This window comes from Mobula hypostoma, chromosome 15 (genome assembly GCF_963921235.1).
Source record: "Mobula hypostoma chromosome 15, sMobHyp1.1, whole genome shotgun sequence".
Taxonomy (NCBI): domain Eukaryota; kingdom Metazoa; phylum Chordata; class Chondrichthyes; order Myliobatiformes; family Myliobatidae; genus Mobula; species Mobula hypostoma.
In genome coordinates, this window is record NC_086111.1 from 1,814,509 (window position 1) to 1,837,201 (window position 22,693).

The 22,693-nt window shown below is 42.9% G+C and overlaps 1 protein-coding gene across 1 annotated transcript in view; it reads left to right on the forward strand.

The window, feature by feature from the left end:
* Positions 1 to 11,381: 11,381 nt before the first annotated feature.
* stab1 (stabilin 1) overlaps positions 11,382 to 22,693 on the forward strand; it is a 339,504-nt gene continuing 328,192 nt past the window's right edge. Inside the window, exons 1-2 of the mRNA XM_063067593.1 lie at positions 11,382 to 12,427; positions 21,036 to 21,169. Coding sequence (XP_062923663.1) covers positions 12,350 to 12,427; positions 21,036 to 21,169 — 212 coding nt within the window. The 5' untranslated portion in view covers positions 11,382 to 12,349. The remainder of the gene's footprint in view (positions 12,428 to 21,035; positions 21,170 to 22,693) is intronic.

Sequence of the window (22,693 nt, forward strand, 5' to 3'; positions counted from 1 at the left end):
GTTACCAGTGGAGTTCCACAGGGGTCGGTGTTGGGACCGCTGCTTTTTACGATGTATGTCAATGATGTAGACTATGGGATTAATGGATTTGTGGCTAAATTTGCCGATGATACAAAGATAGCTGGAGGAGTGGGTAGTGTTAAGGAAACAGAGAGTCTACAGAGAGACTAAGATAGTTTAGGGGAATGGGCAAAGAAGTGGCAAATGAAATACAATGTGGGAAAGTGTATGGTCATGCACTTTGGTGGAAGAAATAAATAGGGAGACTATTATTTAAATGGAAAGAGAATTCAAAATTCAGAGATGCAACGGGACTTGGGAGTCTTTGTGTAGGATACCCTAAAGGTTAACCTCCAGGTTGAGTCGGTGGTGAAGAAGGCAAATGCAATGTTGGTATTCATTTCTAGAGGTATAGAATATAAGAGCAGGGATGAGATGTTGAGGCTCTATAAGGCACTCGTGAGACCACACTTGGAGTGTTGTGTGCAGTTTTGGGCTCTTTATTTTAGAAAGGATATACTGACATTGGAGAATGTTCAGAGAAGATTCACAAGAATGATTCCAGGATGAAAGGGTTACCATATGAGGAACGTCTGGCAGCTCTTGGGCTGTATTCCTGGGAATTCAGGGGAATGAGGAGGGGATCTCAGAGAAACATTTTGAATGTTAAAAAGCCTGAACAGATTAGATATGATTAAGTTATTTCCCATGGGAGGGGAGTCTAGGACAAGAGGGCATGACTTCAGGATTGAAGGATGTACATTTAGAACAGAGATGTGGAGAAATTACTTTCATCAGAGGGTGGAAAATCTGTGGAATTTGTTGCCACGAGCAGCTGTGGAGGCCAGGTCATTGGATACATTTAAGGCAGAGTTAGATAGGTTCTTGATTAGCCAGTGCATCAAAGGGTATGGGGAGAAGACAGGGGAGTGGGGATGACTGGAAGAATTGGATCAGCCCATGAGTGAATCGCGGAGGAGACTCAATGGGCCGAATGGCCTACTTCTGCTCCTATAGCTTATGGGCTTATGGCCTTACTTTATGCTGTTTGAAAAAACAAGCTGCTGAATGAACTTGGGAGGTTAGGGGGTATCCATGTGAGAAATGGACAGTTGATGCTTCAAGTTGAGACCCGTCAACTAGACTAGCCATTTTCCTCTACAGATGCTGTCTAGCCCATTCAGTTGCTCCAGCAGTTTGTTATTTTTTGCTGAAGATTCCAGCACCTGCTGTGTCCTGTCTCTGTTGATTCCAGTGCCATGTAATGACAAACATTTAATTCTGTCAGCTTTTAGTATAAAATAAAACTATCTGTTTGACAAAGAAATATGCTAGCTCTTGTTACCTTAGTAAGTTTTAGCAGGCAGTATAGCTTACTTTACGATGTTATTTGTAAACAGATTATCTCGGATGAATTTAGTACCTTATCATGGTGTCTGAGGATAAATTTGAAGAATATAATGGAATCCATATGAGATCCTTAAGAGATCTGAAGAAAAATGATAGAGGGCAGGATCTTGATCTGAAACGACTTGTTACGTGATATTTTCTGGCCTTGAGGCAGCTTTAGATGAAACATCTGTAGCTCATTAAAACTATGTATCTTTTGGACCCATGTTGATCCCATAATAGAGGACGCAGCCATGACTTTTAACCAATGTACAATCACACTTGTATATTCTTACATCTTGTAATGAAATATACAGATTATTAGATTCCGAATGCTAAAATGTGCCTGTGACAACCAATGCACCATTTTAAATTCAGGATTCAATATCAGAATTCAAGATTGTTTAGATGCTACTTCCAATACACAGGTATAATGAAAAATGAAACATTGTTACGCCGGATCTGATGCTGCACAAAAAAAAACACAGTAAGATAAAGAACACAATAATAAAAAATATAAATACATAAAATAGCTGATCGTTGTACATAGATTAATTGTATAAATGTCCATAAAGTGAAGCTAGGCCCAGGAGTGACTGTAATACTGTAAGGTGACTCTGACAGGAAATGATAAAGTGGTGGTGGTGAGGTGGGTTGGTGAATGGAGGTGTTGATGGGCCTTGATATATTTATGTACAACTTAGCATTTCTACAAAGATGAATTGAGATGTATCGATTGGCACTTTCTTTATCTTAATAATCCAAAGTAAATCACAGATAATGCTAAAAATAACACCTAAAAAGAGAGTGACACACACGAAATGCTGGTGAACGCAGCAGGCCAGGCAGCATCTCTAGGAAGAGGTACAGTCGACGTTTCGGGCTGAGACCCTTCGTCAGGACTAATTGAAAGAAGAGATTGTAAGAGATTTGAAAGCGAGAGGGGGAGGGGGAGATCTGAAATGATAGGAGAAGACAGGAGGGGGAGGGATGGAGCTTAGAGCTGGAAAGTTGATTGGCAAAAGGGATACAAGGCTGGAGAAGGGAGAGGATCATGGGACGGGAGGCCTAGGGAGAAAGGGGGAGGGGAGCGCCAGAGGAAGATGGAGAACAGACAAAGATTTATTGTGAGAGGGAAAGAGAGGAAAAAAAATTAGGGATGGGGGTAAGAAGGTGAGGAGGGCATTAACGGAAGTTAGAGAAATCAATGTTTATGCCATCAGGTCGGAGGCTACCCAGACAGAACATAAAGTGTTGTTCCTCCAACCTGAGTGTGGACACACATTTTAATTCCACATCCCATTCCCATTCCAATATGTCAATCCATGGCCTCCTCTACTGTCGAGATGAAACCACACTCAGGTTGGAGGAACAACACCTTATGTTCCATCTGGGTAGCCTCCAACCTGATGGCATGAACATTAATTTCTCTAACTTCCGTTAATGCCCCTCCTCCCCTTCTTACATAGAAACATAGAAACATAGAAAATAGGTGCAGGAGTAGGCCATTCGGCCCTTCGAGCCTGCACCGCCATTTATTATGATCATGGCTGATCATCCAACTCAGAACCCAGCCTTCCCTCCATACCCCGTGACCCCTGTAGCCACAAGGGCCATATCTAACTTCCTTTTAAACATAGCTAATGAACTGGCCTCAACAGTTTGCTGTGGCAGAGAATTCCACAGATTCACCACTCTCTGTGTGAAGAAGTTTTTCCTAACCTCGGTCCTAAAAGGCTTCCCCTCTATCCTCAAACTGTGACCCCTCGTTCTAGACCTCCCCAACATCGGGAACAATCTTCCCGCATCTAGCCTGTCCAATCCCTTTAGGATCTTATACGTTTCAATCAGATCCCCCCTCAATCTTCTAAATTCCAACCTCATCCCTATTTTTTTTCCCTCTCTTTCCCTCTCACAATAACTCCTTGCCCGCTCTCCATCTTCCTCTGGTGCTCCCCTCCTCCTTTCTTTCTCCCTAGGCCTCCCATCCCATGATCCTCTCCCTTCTCCAGCCTTGTATCCCTTTTGTCAATCAACTTTCTAGCTCTTGGCTCTATCCTTCCCCCTCCTGTCTTCTCTTATCATTTTGGATCTCCCCCTCCCCCTCTCCCTCCCACTTTCAAATCTCTTACTATCTCTTTTTTCAGTTAGTCCTGACGAAGGGTCTCAGCCCAAAACGTCGACTGTACCTCTTCCAATAGATGCTGCCTGGCCTGCTGCGTTCACCAGCTTTTTGTGTGTGTTGCTTGAAATTCCAGCATCTGCAGATTTTCTCACGTTTGCGTTTGAAAAGAAGGTGGCTTAGTTAGATCCATACATTTTTCCTCCACTTTTTTGGGAAAATACATATTCCCTGGTGGCTTTCCAGTGTCCGGGTTTTCTCTGTATGGAGCGACAGCTGTGATTCTTTGCTTACCAGGCACATTAGTAATTGTACTAGCTTTATTCTATCAATACCAACAGAGCAATTTAGCTGTGACCGGCCAAAGCTGCTGACTCACAGGATATGATCTCTACTGCCCACACTCCTGCTTTTTATATGCTTCTGTTTATTATGCTTGCAATTTTCACTTGTTTATCTGGGAATCTGAAATTTCAGCAGAGCAGCTGAGGAAAAAAAGTGAATCTTTGCCTACAGCCTCTATGACAGTGACTCTGCGCACGTACTGAGATGATTCTTTATTTTTGATCTCTAATTAAAAGCAAAGACGGAATGAATATTCGAAACAAAGCAATGTCTCCCTTGGAGCACCAAGCAATGGTCTCAGTCATTCATCTTCAAGCATTAAATTTGAGCAGCCTTCAGAAGCAGGTACTAAATTGACAGAAATAATTAAAGTACTGTACTGACATATACAGTAGTACCAAAGGAATCTTGATACCATCTTTTGTCTCTACATGCCACAGATATTCTGGCTTGTTTACAAACATACACGACTGATAAAGATTTCACAGCCATCAAACCTTCCCCACTTGGACTATCAGTTCAAGATACTCTGTATAATCCACCATGTCAATGTGAGTTTTTGTTCAAAAATCTAATGTGGGAATTACAGACCAGTGAGTCTTACATCAGTGGTGGGAAAATTATTGGACAGAATTCCTAGAGACAGGATTTACAAGCAGTCGGAGGAGCTTAGTCTGATTAAGGATATCCAGCATGGCTTTGTGAGAGACAGGTCTTGCCTCAAGAACATGATTGATTTTTTTTAAGGAAGAGACAAAACAACTTGAAGATATGGTGGTTGATGTGATGTGTATGCACTTTAGTAAGGTGTTTAACATGGTTCCTTATGGTAGGCTCATTCAGAAAGTCAGGAGGAGTGGGACCCGGGAAAACTTGACTGTATGAATTCAGAAATGGCTTGTTCACAGAAGGCAGAGGGGGTTGTAGATGGAGTGTATTCTGCCTGGAGGTCATGACCACTGGTGTTCCAAAGGGATTTGTCCTGGTCTCCTGCTCTTTGTGATGCTTGTAAATGACTTGGATGAAGAAGTGGAAGGTGGGTTAGTAAGTTTGCAGATGACACAAAGATTGGTGGTATTGTGGAGAATGTAGAAGGTTGCTGGAGGTTACAATGCAACATTTTCAGGATGCAGAGCTGGGCCAAGAATTGGCAAATGGAGTTCAATCTGGAAACTGTGAAGTGATATGCTTTGGAAGGTTGAGCTTGATTACAAAGTTCAAGGTTAATGGCATTCTTATCAGTGTGGAGGAACAGAGGGATCTTGTGGTTGGTCTTTGTTAGCCAGGAATTGAGTTTAAAAGCCTAGAGGTAATGTTGCAGATCTAAAAAACTTTGGTTGGACGACACTTGAAGTATTGATTTCAGTTCTGTTTGCCTCATTATAGGAAGGATGTGGACACTTTAAAGAGAATGCAGAGAAGATTTAACAGGATGCAGCCTGGATCAGACCATAATACACAAGAGCAGAAATACCCCATTTGGCCCATTGGGTCTGCTCCTCCATTCAATTATGGCTGATTCTTTTCTCCCTTCGTCAGCCCCTCTCCCCGACCTTCTCCCCATAACCTTTAACGCCATGTCCAATCAAGAACCTATCAAGCTCTGCCTTAAATACCCCCAACAACCTGGCCTCCACAGCTACCTGTGGTAACAAATTCCACAAATTCATCACCCTCTGGCTGAAGAAATTTCTCCGCATCTCTGTTTTAAATAGTTGTCCCTCTGTGCTGAGGCTGTGCCCTCTTGTCCTAGACTCCCCCACCATAGGAAACACCCTTTCCACATCTACTCTGTCTAGGCCTTTGAACATTTGAAAGGTTTCAATGGCATCCCCCTCATCCTTCTGAATTCCAGCGAGTATAGGCCCAGAGCCATCAAACATTCCTTGTATGATACCCCTTTCATTCCTTAAATTATCCTTGTGAACCTCCTCTGGACCCTCTCCAATGTCAACACATCTTTTCTTAGATGAGGAGCCCAAAACTGTTCACAGTACTCAAGGTGAATCTTCACTAGTGCCTTATAAAGCCTCAGCATCACATCCCTGCTCTTGTATTCTAGACCTCCTGAAATGAATACTAACTGAACTGACTCAAACTGCATCTTAACCTTTAGAGTGTTCTGCACAAGGACTAGGGAACATATCTTATGAGGAAAGAATCAGTGAGCCAGGGCATTTCTCTTTGGAGCAAAGAAAGATGAGAAGAGATTTAATTGAGGTGGTGGACAGTCATTCAATGCTTTTTTCCCGGGGTAGCAATTGCTAATACCAGAAGACGTACTTTTTAAGGTGATTTGAAGAAAATTGGGGAGGGGGAGGAATGGCCAGGGGTCGTTTTTTCTCCAGAGAGTAGTAAGTGCATGGAACGCACTGCCAGTGGTAGATGCAGGTACACCAGGGCCATTAAAGTGAATATTCGATAGCTACATGGATGACAGCAAAAATGGAGGGCTATGTGGGAGGAAAGGCTTAGGGTAATATTTGGAATAGGTTAAAAGGTCAGCACAACATTGTGGACCTACACTGCGCTGTACTGTTTCATGTAACTCTAGGAAGAGAGGTATGCCACTATGTTGTATAGTATGCTAATATTTTTCTGCTTGTTTCTGTAACTCTCAACGATGGTAACCAGAAGCCAAATGGAGGTGTTGGAGGAACAAAGATCCATTTGACTTTTGGAGGTGAGGTATTAGTGGTGTGTTTTGGATTATCTGCTGGAACATCGGGGTCATGCTGTTGTGCTAGACCAGGCAGGTGCTCAGGAATGGGCCCTGGGGTGGAAAAGACTTCAGAGAGAGAATTGGGAACAATGAAAGGGGAGGATCATAGTTTGTTCTCTGACAATGGCTGACCAAAGAACCCAGAGATGTTGATTGAATTCATGCCCATCTGGTGGTTAGAGACACCAGGTTTACTGCTGGCTGAGTTCCCAGGCCATGGTGGTGGTACATGGAAAATTTTGGGGAATGGGAAGGTTAGTGCTTCAGTGAATCAGGGTTTCTGGGATGATAGTGTCTGCAGCATGGAGACTGAAGGAGTTGAGGATGTACCATCAGTGGCTGGACAATAGGACAGGAGAGAGAATTGGGACCAATGGAGGGGGGAGGGTTATAGTTGGTCATCAGCCATTAAAAGACTGATGGCTGTGGTTGTCTGTACAATAGAAGATACATACATGATTTACTTTGTTAGATATTCCATCCCTGTGCAGATTGTTTTGTCTTATTCATTTTTTCAGGATCTGGGCATCTCTAGCAGCCATTTTTTTTATGTCCATCTCTACTTCTTTGAGTGTAGTGGAGTGTTGCTACCTTGTACTTGGTGAAAGAATTCCCATGAGGGTGCAGGGGAATGACTTGCAGGCTTTGGATCCAGTGTTAATGAAAAATAACTATATTTCAAAGTCAGGATCATTTGCAAATCGGAGAAGAACGTGCAGTTTGAAGCCCTTATTCTTCCTGAGCAGCCTGGGTGAGTGATGGTTGTGCATTTTGTAGATATATATACTGTAGCCATTGCATAATGGTGGAAGGAGTGAATGTTTAGGGTGATGGATGGGGGACAGTCAAGCTGGCCTGCTTTGTCCTCAAAGATACGAATGACGTTTCATTCTGAGGGGAGAAGTACATTTTCAATCAGGTAGTGCCAAAACAAACAGCATTGTGCGCCTAATCTTCTGGACTGAAGTGCCTTTGCATCCGAAAATTAAACTATAAACTCATTTTTCATATGGGTGTTGGTTCTTTCTCAACAAAATTTCAGCATGAGAGCTCAAGAGCGAGGATTCTTTCTCTGCCAAATTTTAATTGTAGCCAATAGGAGAAATGATTTAACTCAGCAATGCGCAGCTCTCTTGTTAGCAGACAGTGAAGTTGTGTTCAAGCTGGGGAGAGACAATCTGGTTTATTTTATTGAAGTATTTTCTGTCTTCTTTGATATCACAAGGGAACTTTGCTGCTCTCTAGTGGCTTTAATGCTGTGAATGTTTTTTACTTCCCTTGGATCTGCCAGTGAAATGCTACCAATGAGGTTAGAATAAGCAGATGGCACAGTGGTTCAGCTGGTAGAGCTGTTGCTACACAGACTCATGTTCAACCTGACCTCTGGGGCTATCGGAATCGGAATCAGGATTTAATATCACTGACATCTGTCATGAAATTTGTTGTTTTGTGCAGCAGCACATTGCGATACATAATAATAAAAATTACAATAACAAGTATGTATAAAAATAGAAAATTAACTAAAATAAGTTGTTCAAAAAGCAAGGCAAAATTACTGAGGTAGTGTTCATGTGCTCATTGTTCATTCAGAAATCTGATGGAGAACAGGAAGCAGCTTTTCCTGAAATGTTGAGTGTAACATGAATGTAAAGAAGGACAAACCAATAACCGGGTATAAATGCAGTCAGAGCACAGAGTTATGTTGTACCACAGAGGCAAAATTCAAAAGGGTGAAGAATGCAAGACTGAAGGTTCTGTATTTAAATGCGCCTAGCATTCGGGATAAAGTGGAGGAACTCATGGTGCAATTAGAGATTAATTAGTATGACGTTGTGGCCCTCACTGAGTGGTGGTTGAAAGAAGGCCATAGTTGTGAGCTTAACGTTAAAGGATATACTTTGTATTGAAAGGGCAGGCAGGAAGGCATAGACAGTTGTGTGGCTCTGTTGGTAAGAGATGGAATTACATCTTTAGAAAGAGGCGACAGAGGGTCAGAGAATGTTGAATCTTTGTGGATGGAGTTAAGAAATTGCAAGGATAAAAAAACATTATGGGAATCATATATAGGCCTCCAAATAGTAGCCAAGATGTGGGTTGAGATTGCAAGGGGAGCTGGAAAAGGCATGTAATGAGGGTAATGACATAATTGTAAGGGTTGGGGACTTCAATATGTAAGGGGATAGGGAAAATCACATTGGTGTTGGATCGCAAGAGAGGGAATTTGTTGATTGCCTATGAGATGGCTTTTTAGAGCAGCTTGTGCTTGAGCCTACTCGGGGAAGGCTATCTTAGACTGGGTGTTGTGTAATAATGCAGATCTTATCAGTAATGCAGATATTACTGGCAACAACACACTGGCAGAATACATGAAGGAGAGGCCTGCCTACTCCAAAGGACCTCAGTCTCTTCAGGAAGCAGAGACGACTTTACTTGCACAGAGTCTATGCCTCTTGTAAATCATGGCACCTTTCATCCTTTTTCACTCCAGGGAAAACATTCCCAACCTATCCAAACTCTCCTTAATAACTGAGGCCCTCCATTGCATGTAGCATCTTATTGTGGACTTCAGGAAGGGGGATGTCAGGAGAACTCACACCGATCCTCACTGACAGATCAGCAGTAGAAAGAGTGAGCAGCTTGAAGTTCCTGGATATCAACATCTCCAAAGATTTGTGCTGGGCCCAACACATTGATGCAGTCACAAAGAAAGCATGCTAGCAGTTCTACTTCGTAAAGAGCTTGAGGAGATTTGGTATGTCACCAAACAGTCTTACAAGTTGTTGTGTATACAGATACAGACCTTCAGGAAGTGCCTCAGGAAGGCAGTATCAATTATTAAGGATCTTCACCATCTAGGACATGTCCTCTTCTCATTGCTACCATCAGGGATTGGGTACAGAGTCTGAAGACCCATGCTCAACACTTTAGGAGAATCTTCTTTCCATCTGCCATTAGATTTCTGAATGGTCCATTCTTCCTTTGCATTGTCTATTGACTCATTTTAAAAGCATAGTATTTTTCTGTCTTGCAATGTACTGCTGCCACGAATCAAGGATTTTCATGACATATGTGTGATACTAAACCTGATTCGGATTTTGCACCCTCTCTAGCTTTACCGCAAGATTCCTGTAGTGTGGTGGGTGACCAGAACAACACACTATTACTGTCACACAACCTCTCATCCCTTGTACTCAACGAAGGCAGATGAGCCATATGCTTTCACCATGACCCTGTCTATCTGTGTTCCCATTTTCACTGAATGATACACTTGCACCCCATGTATTTCAAATCAACAAAACTTTCCAAGTCCCTGCAAATCACTGCATATAAACTGCCATGGTTTAATTTCCCCCAAATGTAGTGCTTCTCACTTGTCTGATTTTAAGTTCCATCTGCAATTCCATTGACAATTTCCTAGCTGTAACCCCAGACAACCTTCTTTATTACATCACTCATTCTGGTGTTGTCTACAAACTTCCTAATCATGCCATCTCCATTTGTATGCAATATATGTGACAAACACAGAGGATTTCACACCAATCACCCCAGTATACCACTGGTCACAGGCCTCCAATCTAAAAGATACCCCTCCATTACTACCCAATGCTTCACACCACCAAGCAAATTTTGTATCTAGTTGGTTAACTGGCAATGGATCCTATGTGTTCCAATTTTCCAAAAATGCCTACCATGTGGGACCTTGTCAAAGGCCTTGCTAAAATCAATGTAGATGATATCTATTGGTCTGACCTTGTCAATCCTCTTGGTCACTTCTTCCAAAAAAAAATCAAATTATTGAATTGATTTCTCAGGCACAAAACCATGCAGATTATCTTTAATCAGTCCTTGCTTTTCCAAATGTAAATAAATCCTTTAGAATATTTTCCAATAACTTTCCCACCACTCACCAGTCCCTGCTTTCCTCATTTCTTCCTACTGTTCTTCTTCCATAAAGGCACAACATTAGCAATTCCAAAATAGTGTCACCAACTGAACTATAGTCAATGTATTTGTTCAGAAAGACAAACAAGTGCACCTTAAATGGGTGAAGACTTATGATTATGTATTTGTCCTTTGGGGAGGAAAGGAATGTAAGAATAATAATTCCAGGAATCTGAATGGAATTGGCCTGAACAGTTTTCTGTGTTAAGTCAGGAGGTTACAAAGGAATATCTTTCCAACTAAGCAAAAGTTAATTGAAATGCAACTGATGCAGGTTTTCATGCTTAAAATCGTAAACTTATGGAAAACTGCCCACCTAGTTAGTTGATTCTGATTGAGATTGGCACGGCTGCCTAGTCAATTGAATACAGACAGCACTGGCAGAGCTATTCAGTCCATTGAATGATATATTAAATTGGCATAGCGACACTGTAAATTGAATAGGGACTGGGCAGCATAGATTGCCACCTGGTGCATTGAATAGCCACTGAGTGAAAGTGCCTGTCATGGAATGCAGTTGGGAAAAGTGTGTCATCTACAACAGTGAAGTGTTCAATTATAGCTTTCACATGATAATTTCCTGGTTATACATAGTGGAATGATTGGCATTTAGTCAAGACCGAAATTAACCTTCCTGAAGGGGTCCGGAAGCTTTTGAAAGCCATTTGATCCTAACCCTTTTTATATTATTTTCATTTGCTTGAAACGATTTTGTAGCATTTTGTCGTGGTGGTCTCGTCGCTCAGGCAGTAAATGAATCACTCGCCGTTAATCTTTATCCGGCAAAGGCATGGTATAGAGGAGAGCAGAGTATTGCAACTCTGGGTCCAGCCGAAACTATCTCAAACTTTCCGGAGTAGTTCAATCAAAAAGCAAGGCGCCTCTTGGGACCGAAAGATCGGGAAGTTTATAACCAAATTTATAGACCACTTCCTGAGACAGACAAGAAAAACAATAAGAAAAGATGCTAACAATTGCAAATATATGCTATTTTCTTTACTCGAAGACTTCGGTTACTGCAGGAGAGCACAAAAATACAAACGCTGCTCTTTTCCTCTGTTTTTGATTTGATCAAGGAAGCGAAGGTGGAATGTCTTACAGGGGTGTGAATGCAGCCTTTTAACCACTGATCTAAAGCCAGGCAGAAACGTGCATGAAGACGGGTCAAACCCGCCATATCACTTGGTGACTTCTTGCTCACAGAAGTTAATTTTTTTGGATTTTGGGGGGGAGGGGTGGTCTGATGGGGAAGAAAAGGGGAGAACCACTCTGAGGAAAGCCAGTGGGTGAGCTGGTCGTATGCAATCCAGTCGTTTCTAAACGGCCCGTGCGGATACAATCACGGTGGCGGGACAGAACCCAGCACTGACAGAGATACCAGAGGACGGGGTGACAACTGTGCAATGCCTGGAGGGAAACTGACTTGCCCCCGAAATTTGTAACATTATCTGCAATGCCAGCGTTGAAGCGGGCGGATTTCCGAACATCTGTCTCGTTCTGATACGGCAGAAGGAAATCCTGTTTTCTGGAAGACTTTTGAATGTTAATCCCGGGTCTTTATAGATTATATACTTTCTCCTTCCGAAGCAAAGTGTATCCGCTTTAAAAAAAGAGTCAGAGCCTCGAACCGGTCCCGAGCTCGCATCTTGATGCACACTTGTAGCCGGGAGCGGAGCAGATGAGAGTTGTGTCTCTTCGGGCTGCTGTTCCCGTGGATCTGGCTATTACTGTGGGGTGTGCAGCCACCGTCTGCTCGCACTCTGTCATCCCGAGGATCGGCGGCACCCCTGAATTCAGCGGAGCCGCTCCGACTGACGGATGCTGAAAGAATGGAGGGTATCATTTCCTGGCTTTTTGCGGCACTGGTGACTATCCTGTGGTGTCCTGGGGCTGCCGAGGGGATAAAGGTGAGTAGCCGTGTTCCGAAAACAAGCTGATTGTGTGTCGCTCCATTCTCTGTGATACTCGGCGTGTACTTTGTGTGCCTGCTCTCTCCGTTTTGTTTTGCGGGCGGGCACAGGCCACCGCGCCTAGCGGCTGTTTATTTTTGCCCTACAGCGATGGAGATAATTTTGTTATTTGATTTCTCACAACTGATTATCTCCACCCGGGGAAATAAGGAGGGAGGGGGAGGGGGAGAAAAAGTCGTAATGGGGCGTTTCTCTGAGATAACACTTCGTTCCGGCAGAAACTTCTGTTGTTGGCCTGGTTTGATGCAGAACACGACGGGGTCAACTATTACACGAAAGCATCACAGAGGTTTATGTGTGCCTTTTACCTTGCTGTGTGCATTTTAGGCCATTAACTATATTCTGCGCGTTGAACTTGGGCTGCTGACTATTTGCCAAGTTAAAAAAAAGCACAAGATGAGAGAGGAGGTAATTTAGATGGAAAAACTGGTTAAAATATGCTGAGTAACACGTGCCTCTGTATCTGCGGGATTTAAAGCCCACACTCCTTTTGGGCGTTAATATCTCCTACCCATCGTTTTTAGCAGTAAATTGAGTTCACTACTCAGAAATATTATTAAGTGGTACAGGACAGAAAGGGGCTCCTCGGCCCGGGTCGTCTGTGCCGACCTAATTACCTACCCGACTTGTTCCCATTTGGGTCCTTTTCCCTCTAAACCTTTCATTTCTTTACCAGTCTGAATGTCTATGATTGCACAGGTGGATCGTCTGGTCAACATTTTGGAAACGTTGAAGAACTCGGAGGCCGCTGGAGGCTTTTAATCCTCGTTTTGAATATTGCCGCAATTTGCTACTCATTGCCACCTTGCACAATCTCATTCATTATCCTCTCTGTTTTCCTCCTTTCCCCTAAACTAGTTTGAATATCGTGCACTTTGAGCAACATTTTTATCCAACTGATCTTATAAAGAAACTGTTAAGAAATATGAAGGTATACAGTACATACAATTGACGTTAGTGTGATACCCCTCTGTGAGAGAGGCTTCCTGTCGGTGAGTTACACAGAACGTACACACTACAGACCTTTCGTCCACCATGTTGAGCTGATCTTTTAACCCACTCTAAGAGCAATCTAATCTTTGCTCCTACATTGCTCTCCATCTGAGAGTTCCTTAAATATCCCTAATGTATCTACCTCTATGGTTGAGCAACACCTTGATGAATGCGAGAATTTTGGTTTGAAATATGTAAACACAAGGGATTCTGCAGCTATTGGAAATCAGGACAATAGAAATATAGAAACATAGAAAATAAGTGCAGGAGTAGGCCATTCGGCCCTTCGAGCCTGCACCACCATTCAGTATGATCATGGCTGATCATCCAACTCAGAACCCTGTACCTGCCTTCCCTCCATACCCCCTGATCCCTGTAGCCACAAGGGCCATATCTAACTCCCTCTTAGATATAGCCAATGAACTGGCCTCAACTGTTTTCCTGTGGCAGAGAATTCCACAGATTCACCACTTTCTGTGTGAAGAAGTTTTTCCTCATCTTGGTCCTAAAAGGCTTCCCCTTTATCCTCAAATTGTGACCCCTCATTCTGGACTTCCCCAACATCAGGAACAATCTTCCTGCATCTAGCCTGTCCAATCCCTTTAGGATTTTATACGTTTCAATAAGATCCCCCCTCAATCTTCTAAATTCCAACAAGTATAAGCCTAGTCAATCCAATGTTTCATCATATGAAAGTCCTGCCATCCCAGGAATCAATCTGGTGAACCTTCTTTGTACTCCCTCTATGGCAAGAATGTCTTTCCTCAGATTAGGGGACCAAAACTGCACACAATACTCCAGATGTGGTCTCACCAAGGCCTTGTACAACTGCAGTAGTACCTCCCTGCTCCTATACTTGAATCCTCTCGCTATAAATGCCAGCATACCATTCGCCTTTTTCACCGCCTGCTGTACCTGCATGCCCACTTTCAATGACTGATGTATAATGACACCCAGGTCTTGTTGCACCTCCCCTTTTCCTATTCGGCCACCATTCAGATAATAATCTGTATTCCTGTTTTTGCCACCAAAGTGGATAACCTCACATTTATCCCCATTAAATTGCATCTGCCATGAATTTGCCCACTCACCTAACCTATCCAAGTCACCCTGCATCCTCTTAGCATCCTCCTCACTGCTAACACTGCCGCCCAGCTTCGTGTCATCCGCAAACTTGGAGATGCTGCATTTAATTCCCTCATCCAAGTCATTAATATATATTGTAAACAACTGGGGTCCCAGCACTGAGCCTTGCGGTACCCCACTAGTCACCGCCTGCCATTCTGAAAAGGTCCCGTTTATTCGCACTCTTTGCTTCCTGTCTGCTAACCAATTCTCCATCCACATCAACACCTTACCCCCAATACCGTGTGCTTTAAGTTTGCACACTAATCTCCTGTGGGGGACCTTGTCAAAAGCCTTTTGAAAATCCAAATATACCACATACACTGGTTCTCCCCTATCCACTCTCCTAGTTACATCCTCAAAAAATTCTATGAGATTCGTCAGACATGATTTTCCTTTCACAAATCCAGGCTGACTTTGTCCGATGATTTCACCGCTTTCCAAATGTGCTGCTATCACATCTTTGAAAACTGACTCTAGCATTTTCCCCACCACTGATGTTAGGCTAACCGGTCTATAATTCCTCGGTTTCTCTCTCCCTCCTTTTTTAAAAAGTGGGGTTACATTTTCCACCCTCCAATCCTCAGGGACTAGTCCAGAATCTAACGAGTTTTGAAAAATTATCACTAATGCATCCACTATTTCTTGGGCTACTTCCTTAAGCACTCTGGGATGCAGACCATCTGGCCCTGGGGATTTATCTGCCTTTAATCCCTTCAATTTACCTAACACCACTTCCCTACTAACATGTATTTCCCTCAGTTCCTCCATCTCACTAGACCCTCTGTCCCCTACTATTTCTGGAAGATTATTTATGTCCTCCTTAGTGAAGACAGAACCAATGTAGTTATTCAATTGATCTGCCATGTCCTTGTTCCCCACAATCAATTCACCTGTTTCTGTCTGTAAGGGACCTACATTTGTCTTAACCAATCTTTTTCTTTTCACACATCTATAAAGGCTTTTACAGTCAGTTTTTATGTTCCCTGCCAGTTTTCTCTCATAATCTTTTTTCCCTTTCCTAATTAAGCCCTTTGTCCTCCTCTGCTGGACTCTGAATTTCTCCCAGTCCTCAGGTGAGCCACTTTTTCTGGCTAATTTGTATGTTTCTTCTTTAGAATTGATATTATCTCTAATTTCCCTTGTCAGCCACGGGTGCAATACCTTCCTTGATTTATTCTTTTGCCAAACTGGGATGAACAATTGTTGTAGTTCATCCATGCGTTCTTTAAATGCTTGCCATTGCATATCCACCGTCAACCCTTTAAGTGTCATTTGCCCGTCTATCTTAGCTAATTCACATCTCATACCTTCAAAGTTGCCCTTCTTTAAGTTCAGAACCTTTGTTTCTGAATTAACTATGTCACTCTCCATCTTAATGAAGAATTCCACCATATTATGGTCACTCTTACCCAAGGGGCCTCTCATGACAAGATTGCTAATTAACCCTTCCTCATTGCTCAATACCCAGTCTCGAATGGCCTGCTCGCTAGTTGGTTCCTCGACATGTTGGTTCAAAAAACCACCCCGCATACATTCCAAGAAATCCTCTTCCTCAGCACCCTTACCAATTTGGTTCACCCAATCTATATGTAGATATAGATATAGATAATGTCACCCATTATAACTGCTGTTCCTTTATTGCACACATTTCTAATTTCCTGTTTAATACCATCTGGGACCTCACTACTACTGTTAGGTGGCCTGTACACAACTCCCACCAGCGTTTCCTGCCCCTTAGTGTTACGCAGCTCTACCCATATCGATTCCACATCTTCCCGGCTTATGTCCTTCCTTTCTATTGCGTTAATCTCCTCTCTAACCAGCAATGCTACCCCACCTCCTTTTCTTTCATGTCTATCCCTCCTGAATATTGAATATCCCTGAATGTTGAGCTCCCATCCCTGGTCACCCTAGAGCCATGTCTCTGTGATCTCAACTATATCATATTCATTAATAACAATCTGCACTTTTAATTCATCTACCTTGTTACGAATGCTCCTTGCATTGACACACAAAGCCTTCAGGCTTGCTTTTACAACACTCTTAGCCCTTATACAATTATGTTGAAAAGTGGCCCTTTTTGATTTTTGTAACACACATCAAAACCCAGAGGATGGGCAAGGGGTATAGTCAGAGGGACAGAGGGAGAAAAAGGAGAGTGAGAGAAAGAATGTGTGTATATAAATAAATAACGGATGGGGTACGAGGGGGAGGTGGGGCATCAACGTAAGTTAGAGAAGTCAAAGTTCATGCCATCAGGTTGGAGGCTACCCAGACGGAATATAAAGTGTTGTTCCTCCAATCTGAGTGTGGCTTCATCTCTACAGTGGAGGAGGCCGTGGATAGACATGTCAGAAAGGGAATGCGATGTGGAATTAAAATGTGTGATTTTTGCCCTGGATTTGCCGGCCTGCCACTTTTACCTGCTGGAGGAACTGAACAGGTTGTGAAGCATCTACGGAGAGTAATAAACTGATGACATTTCAGGCTGAGACCCTACATCAGGACTGGGCAGGAGAGGGGAAGGAGCCTGAATGAGGAGGTGGGGGAGGGTAGGGTAGAAGGGGTAGGTGAGGGGGAAAGGGGAATGAAGTGAGAAGTTGGGAGGGGATAGGTGGAAAAGGTGAAAGGGCTGAAGAAGAGGAGAGGAGATTGGACCGTGAGAGAAAAGGAAGGAGGAGGGGCAACAGTGGGAGGTGATGGGCAGGTGTGCCAGACTGGGGAGTGGAAGGGGGAGGAGATAATTTATAGAAGTTAGAGAAACCGATGGTTCATGCCATCAGGTTGGAGGCTACCCAGACGAAATACGATGTGTTGCTTCTCCAACTTGAGGGTGGCCTCATCATGGCAGTAGAGAAGGCCATGGACCGACATGTCAGAATGGGATTGGGGATTAGAATGAAAAAGTTGAGAACTGAGAAATCTTGCTTGATGCATACATAGCGAAGGTATTCAGTAAACTGTTCCTCCAATCTACATTGGGTCTCACTGATGTAGAGGAGGCTACATCAGGAACACCAGATACAGTAGGTGACCCTGACACACTTGCAGGTTGAAGTGTTGCCTCACCTGGAAGGACTGGTTGGGGCCTTGAATGGAGATGAAGTAAGAGGTAGCACTTTAGCCATTTGTAGGGGTAAGTGTCAGGATGAACATTAGTGGTGATGGACGAATGGCTAAGAGAGTTACAGAGAGAGGTAAAGATGTGTTGCTGGTAGGATCCCATTGAAAATGGCAGAGCTTGAATGATGTGTTGGACTTGGAGGCTCATGGGGTGGTAGGCAAGGACTAAAGGAACTCTATCCCTACTAAGCCATCTGGGAAGTGGAGGAGATGCGGGTGAGTGACAATAGGGGAAGGGAAACTTTGTTCTTTAAAGGAGGAGGACCTCTTTGGTTTTCCATAAAGGGAAGGCTCATCCTGGGAACAGATATGGCAGAGACAAAGGAATTGAGAAAAGGGAATCGCATTTTTACAGGAAACAGGGTGGGAAGAGGCATAATCAAGATAGTCATGAGAGTTGATAGCTTTATAAAAGATATCTGTAGACAGATTGTCCGCAGAGATGGAAGCAGAGAGATTGAGAAAGGGAAGAGAGGGGTCAGAAATGGACCAAGTGAATTTAAGGGCAGGGTGGAAGATGGAGGCAAAATTGATGAAATTGACAAGCTCAGCATGGGTGTTTGAAGCAGCACCTTTCAATGTAGCGCAGAAAGAGTTGTGGAATATTACCAATGAAGGTTTGGTACATGGACTGTACCATGTAGTCAATGAAGAAGCAGGCATAGTTGGGGCCCATGCAGGATCCCACGGCTACACCTCGGGTTTAGAGAAAGTGAGAGGAGCTGGGTGAGAAATTGTTGCGTGTGAGGACCCATTCTGCAAGACAGCGGCGGGGGTGGGGGCTGCTGGTGTTGGTGTGGAAAGGAGGGGAACTGGTTGGGTCTGTTGTTGAGAAAGAAATGGAGAGGTTTAAGGCCTTCTTGATGGAGAGTGGAAGGTTATAAGAACTGGACATCCATGGTGAAAATGAGGCAGTCGGGGCCAGGGAACTGAAAGTTGTGGAAGAGATTGAGAGCCTGTGATGTGTCACAGATATAAGTGGGAAGGGATTGAACCCAAAGGGGGTAAAATAGAGTTGAGGTATATGGACATGAGTTCAGTTGGGCAGGAGCAGAAAAAAAAACTGGGTCAATCCAGACAATCAGGTTTGTGGATATGAAAATTAATTTGAAAAGTGATTTGAAATGTGGTTGATTGTATAATCAAATTGACAAGGGTCATTCTAGTAATTCCTATCTGCAGACATTAAAACAAAGCAGACATCCCACCCTGCAAAAACTCATTTCAGGGAGGTAGCACCCCCCACCCTCGGTCGACCTCCAAGGGTGTATGTAATACTTTGTTTAGTGATTTTGTCTAATCTGTAAACCAAGTTGGGTATATGCAGCAAATGTGACATTAAAATATGTACTTATATTATATTATATTATCATGTTTATTCTATTACAACTTTAAGCAAGTCTACGGGGAGTTTGGCCTCATCATGCACGACATCAATAGCGTAGCTCCTTAGCACCTAGCCAGCTAGTTTAAATCAGGGGTCCCCAACCTTTTTTGCACCACGAACCGGTTTAATATTGACAATATTCTTGCGGACTGGCCAACCCGGGGATTGGGGGGGCTTGTGGGGGTGTTAAACGCGACCGGAATATAGGTGATAAGTCAAGTATAAGTCACTTGTAAGTAGCTAACACACTCAATTTTGTTTCTAAAGGGGTTTATCTAACGAATTTAATATTAAACACACAGCGCATATTTTCCTCGCATGAATGTAGTGATAAGTCAATTATAACAGTGGTCCCAAACCTCCGGGCCGCGAAGAATGCAGCGGTACAGCGGTAGCCAGAACGCACCCAGCACATCCTTAAGAAAAAAGCCGAAATAAACAAGCTAATTGATTAGGTGCCGCCCGGCACATAAATGTCGGCCCAGATCAGAGCCGACACAATCGGCAATCACCTCTGATCTGGATCGACATTTACGTGCCGGGCGACACCTAATTAATTAGCTTGTTTATTTAGACTTTTTTCTTAAAGATGTGCTGGGTGCGTTCCGCCCACTGCTGTGTCTTCGCGGCCCGGAGGTTGGGGACCACTGAATTATAAGTCACTTATAATTCAATAGCATCATAACATTTTAAGTAATGTTTGGATATTAAACACACAGCACATATTTTCCTTTTATGAACATATAAAATCATTGCAACACCAATATCGCTGAATCAGTGGGAGTCCTGGGCTGATTACTTGTTCCCTGCAACAAGACTGTCCCATCGAGGGGTGATGGGAGACAGCAGTACTCGAAGGAGGTTCCTTATGTCCAGTCTATTCCGCAATTTAGTTTTCATTGCATTCATTGCAGAAAACTCTGCTTCGCAGAAATATGTTGGAAATGGAAGTAACGTTTTCAGTGCTTTCGTGGCTAACTCAGGATATTCAGCCTTGACTTTCATCCACAATGAGATGTTGTGTCAAACATACTTTTCAGCCCACGTCATTTGCAAGCTCGAAGAGTTGATCTTTTTCCCGTGCTGACATGAATGATTCACCGGGGACATTCACAAATGGGTCACGGACCCATTCCTTTGCATGTCTTGGGTCACTGATGACTTCGCGTGCGTTAAAATTCAACAGTGGGCGTGACAGGGAATGAGGAAAGGTGCAGCTGACTTATATCATTTCATATCGCCAAATCATATCGTTTCCTCGCGGCCCGGTGGTTGGGGATCACTCTTAGCACGAAGAGAGACCAATCAAGATGCTTGCTCTCCCTCTCAAAAAAAATCGATCTCCGGGATATTGTATATAATTTCCGGGCGTTAGGGAGCCACTATCGATATGCAGGAGACTCCCGGAACTTCCGGCAGAGGTGGGATGTCTGATAAAGTTAGACAGGAAAGTGATTAAAATATTGCAGTGGCTGCGACCAAAAGTAAGATTTAAAACTTGTGTCCATATCTTAATTGCACCATACTTATTACTCTGGAATTGCCCTACTGGATCACTGGTTGAGCTGATTCTGTGTTTCTTAAATGAGTAAGTTTTGCTGGTGAAGTTATGACATCAAGCTATTACAGGTTATAGATGTAATGCAATAGTGATTATTTAAGTTAAAAGAATAATCTTTTAACTCAAATGTTCTCTCAACAGCAAGATGTTTCCTCAACACGTCTTTGCTTTGGTTCATAGGTGTGTTTGTGATATTTAGTGGGGAAGAGCAATACCTGTGGTCCTCAGTGCTCATGGTTTTTTGACCACTCTTCCAATGGAATTAAAATGGACATGAAAATTGGGTTGGAAATGATGTCTGATTTGTCTAACATAAAACTTTTGCTTCCCTTCCCTCTCCCAACCCAACCTAGAAACGGCAACGATGCAACGAGCAGATAGAGCTGTTCACGGAAACAGCCTGTACCTCCTGTTTGATAAGCCAAAATCTCTTGTGTCCTCGAGGCTTTCAAAAGACAAGACGCGGCTTTGGAATTCAAGACTGCAGGTGATTTTCATCAACAAATGAAATCTTGCTAGGCCACCATAATTTGATTTGCTATTACAGTATGTAGAAATCTAGATGTGTATTGAGTAAAAAAAATTCACATGATGAAAAACGTCACATTATGATGAAATTAATTTAAGGGATATGGTCAATGTACATTGTAGCATGGTTTGCCAAGCCTGTGGTGATGATGCAGAAACAGAGATTTGGTGACATAGGGCCGCAGATACTGGAGTCTTGTTTTTGCTCCAGATTTGTTTGTGAATGTGTTAGCAATTAGGAGAAATGAGATTTGAAATTATAAAATATAATGTTAATTAATTAATAAATATCACTTTAAAATATAATTCAGGGACCACAAGTAGCTGGTATTGCAGAAAAGCTTAAAGATCATTGGCATTAAAATTAAGACTTGATGCTAGTATGGGAATAGATTTCAGAATTTTACACTGTTGGGCACAAGGCTTCACTTCCAGCTATCGTGCCACAGAAAATGGTGTCGCAATACCTGGGGAAACTACTTGTTTCTGAGATAGTGATTTTTGATTATTGATGATCAGATTTTCAATAAGATTGGAGAGTATCATATTCAGTTTGTTTCTGAGCGGTTCCTTAGTATGTTTGGGGTTTCTGTCTCTGTGGGTAGCTTGCTTTATTATTCCCAGCTGCTCTTCAGCTAAATCTTGCCACAAGCAAGAAGTGCACTCTTTAGCAATCGGCTTGCATATTCTTGGTGACAGTTGTGCGCTTTAGATTTTGGAGAGTTCATATTGTGCTAAAAAATGTGAAATTATATAAATTTATACATGGAAGGAGTCTATTCATATTATCACATTTATCCTGGTTGAAAATGGAGCTGGATGTAACTCAGTCCCATTTTCCAGCTTTCATTCTATGGCCTTGTAGGTTATAGCACTTCAAATGTTCATCCATCTGTCTCTTACATGGGATTGAAGTTTCTGCCTTTCCCAATTTCCTCTTCTACTCCTGCCACTTATTTGTAATCTGTCTCTAGTTATTGAGCTGTCTAGTGAGAGAAATTGATCCTTTCTGTCCACAATGTCAAGGTGTGATTTCATAATACTTCAGCTGGGTCTCCCTTCAGCTATCGTTGTCTTAAGGAACACGGTAACTGAAAATCTTTACTCCCTTTTACACCATCTTCAGTGGTATCACATCCCACTAGATGTGGTAGCATCTTAGATTTGTCTCCCTTACTTGTACAAGTGGAGTTTGTCATGTCCAGACCGAAGCCAAAGAAAAAGATCAGAGGATTCTGACATCTGCCATGGGATGGCCTCTAGGTTAGGAGAATTCTTAGTGTTACAGTCAGATTTATTGAACCTGAAGATCCTATGCTATGGTTTCCATTCAGTTATCACAAGCCTCCTTCTACTATCCATTGTGCAACACTTACACATTGAATGCTGTATCACAAGAAGCAACATCTTCACCACTTGTGAGAAAAATGAATCAGCTTACGCTTGGTATTAGACTTCCGAAAGCATGCATAAATGTGGGAAT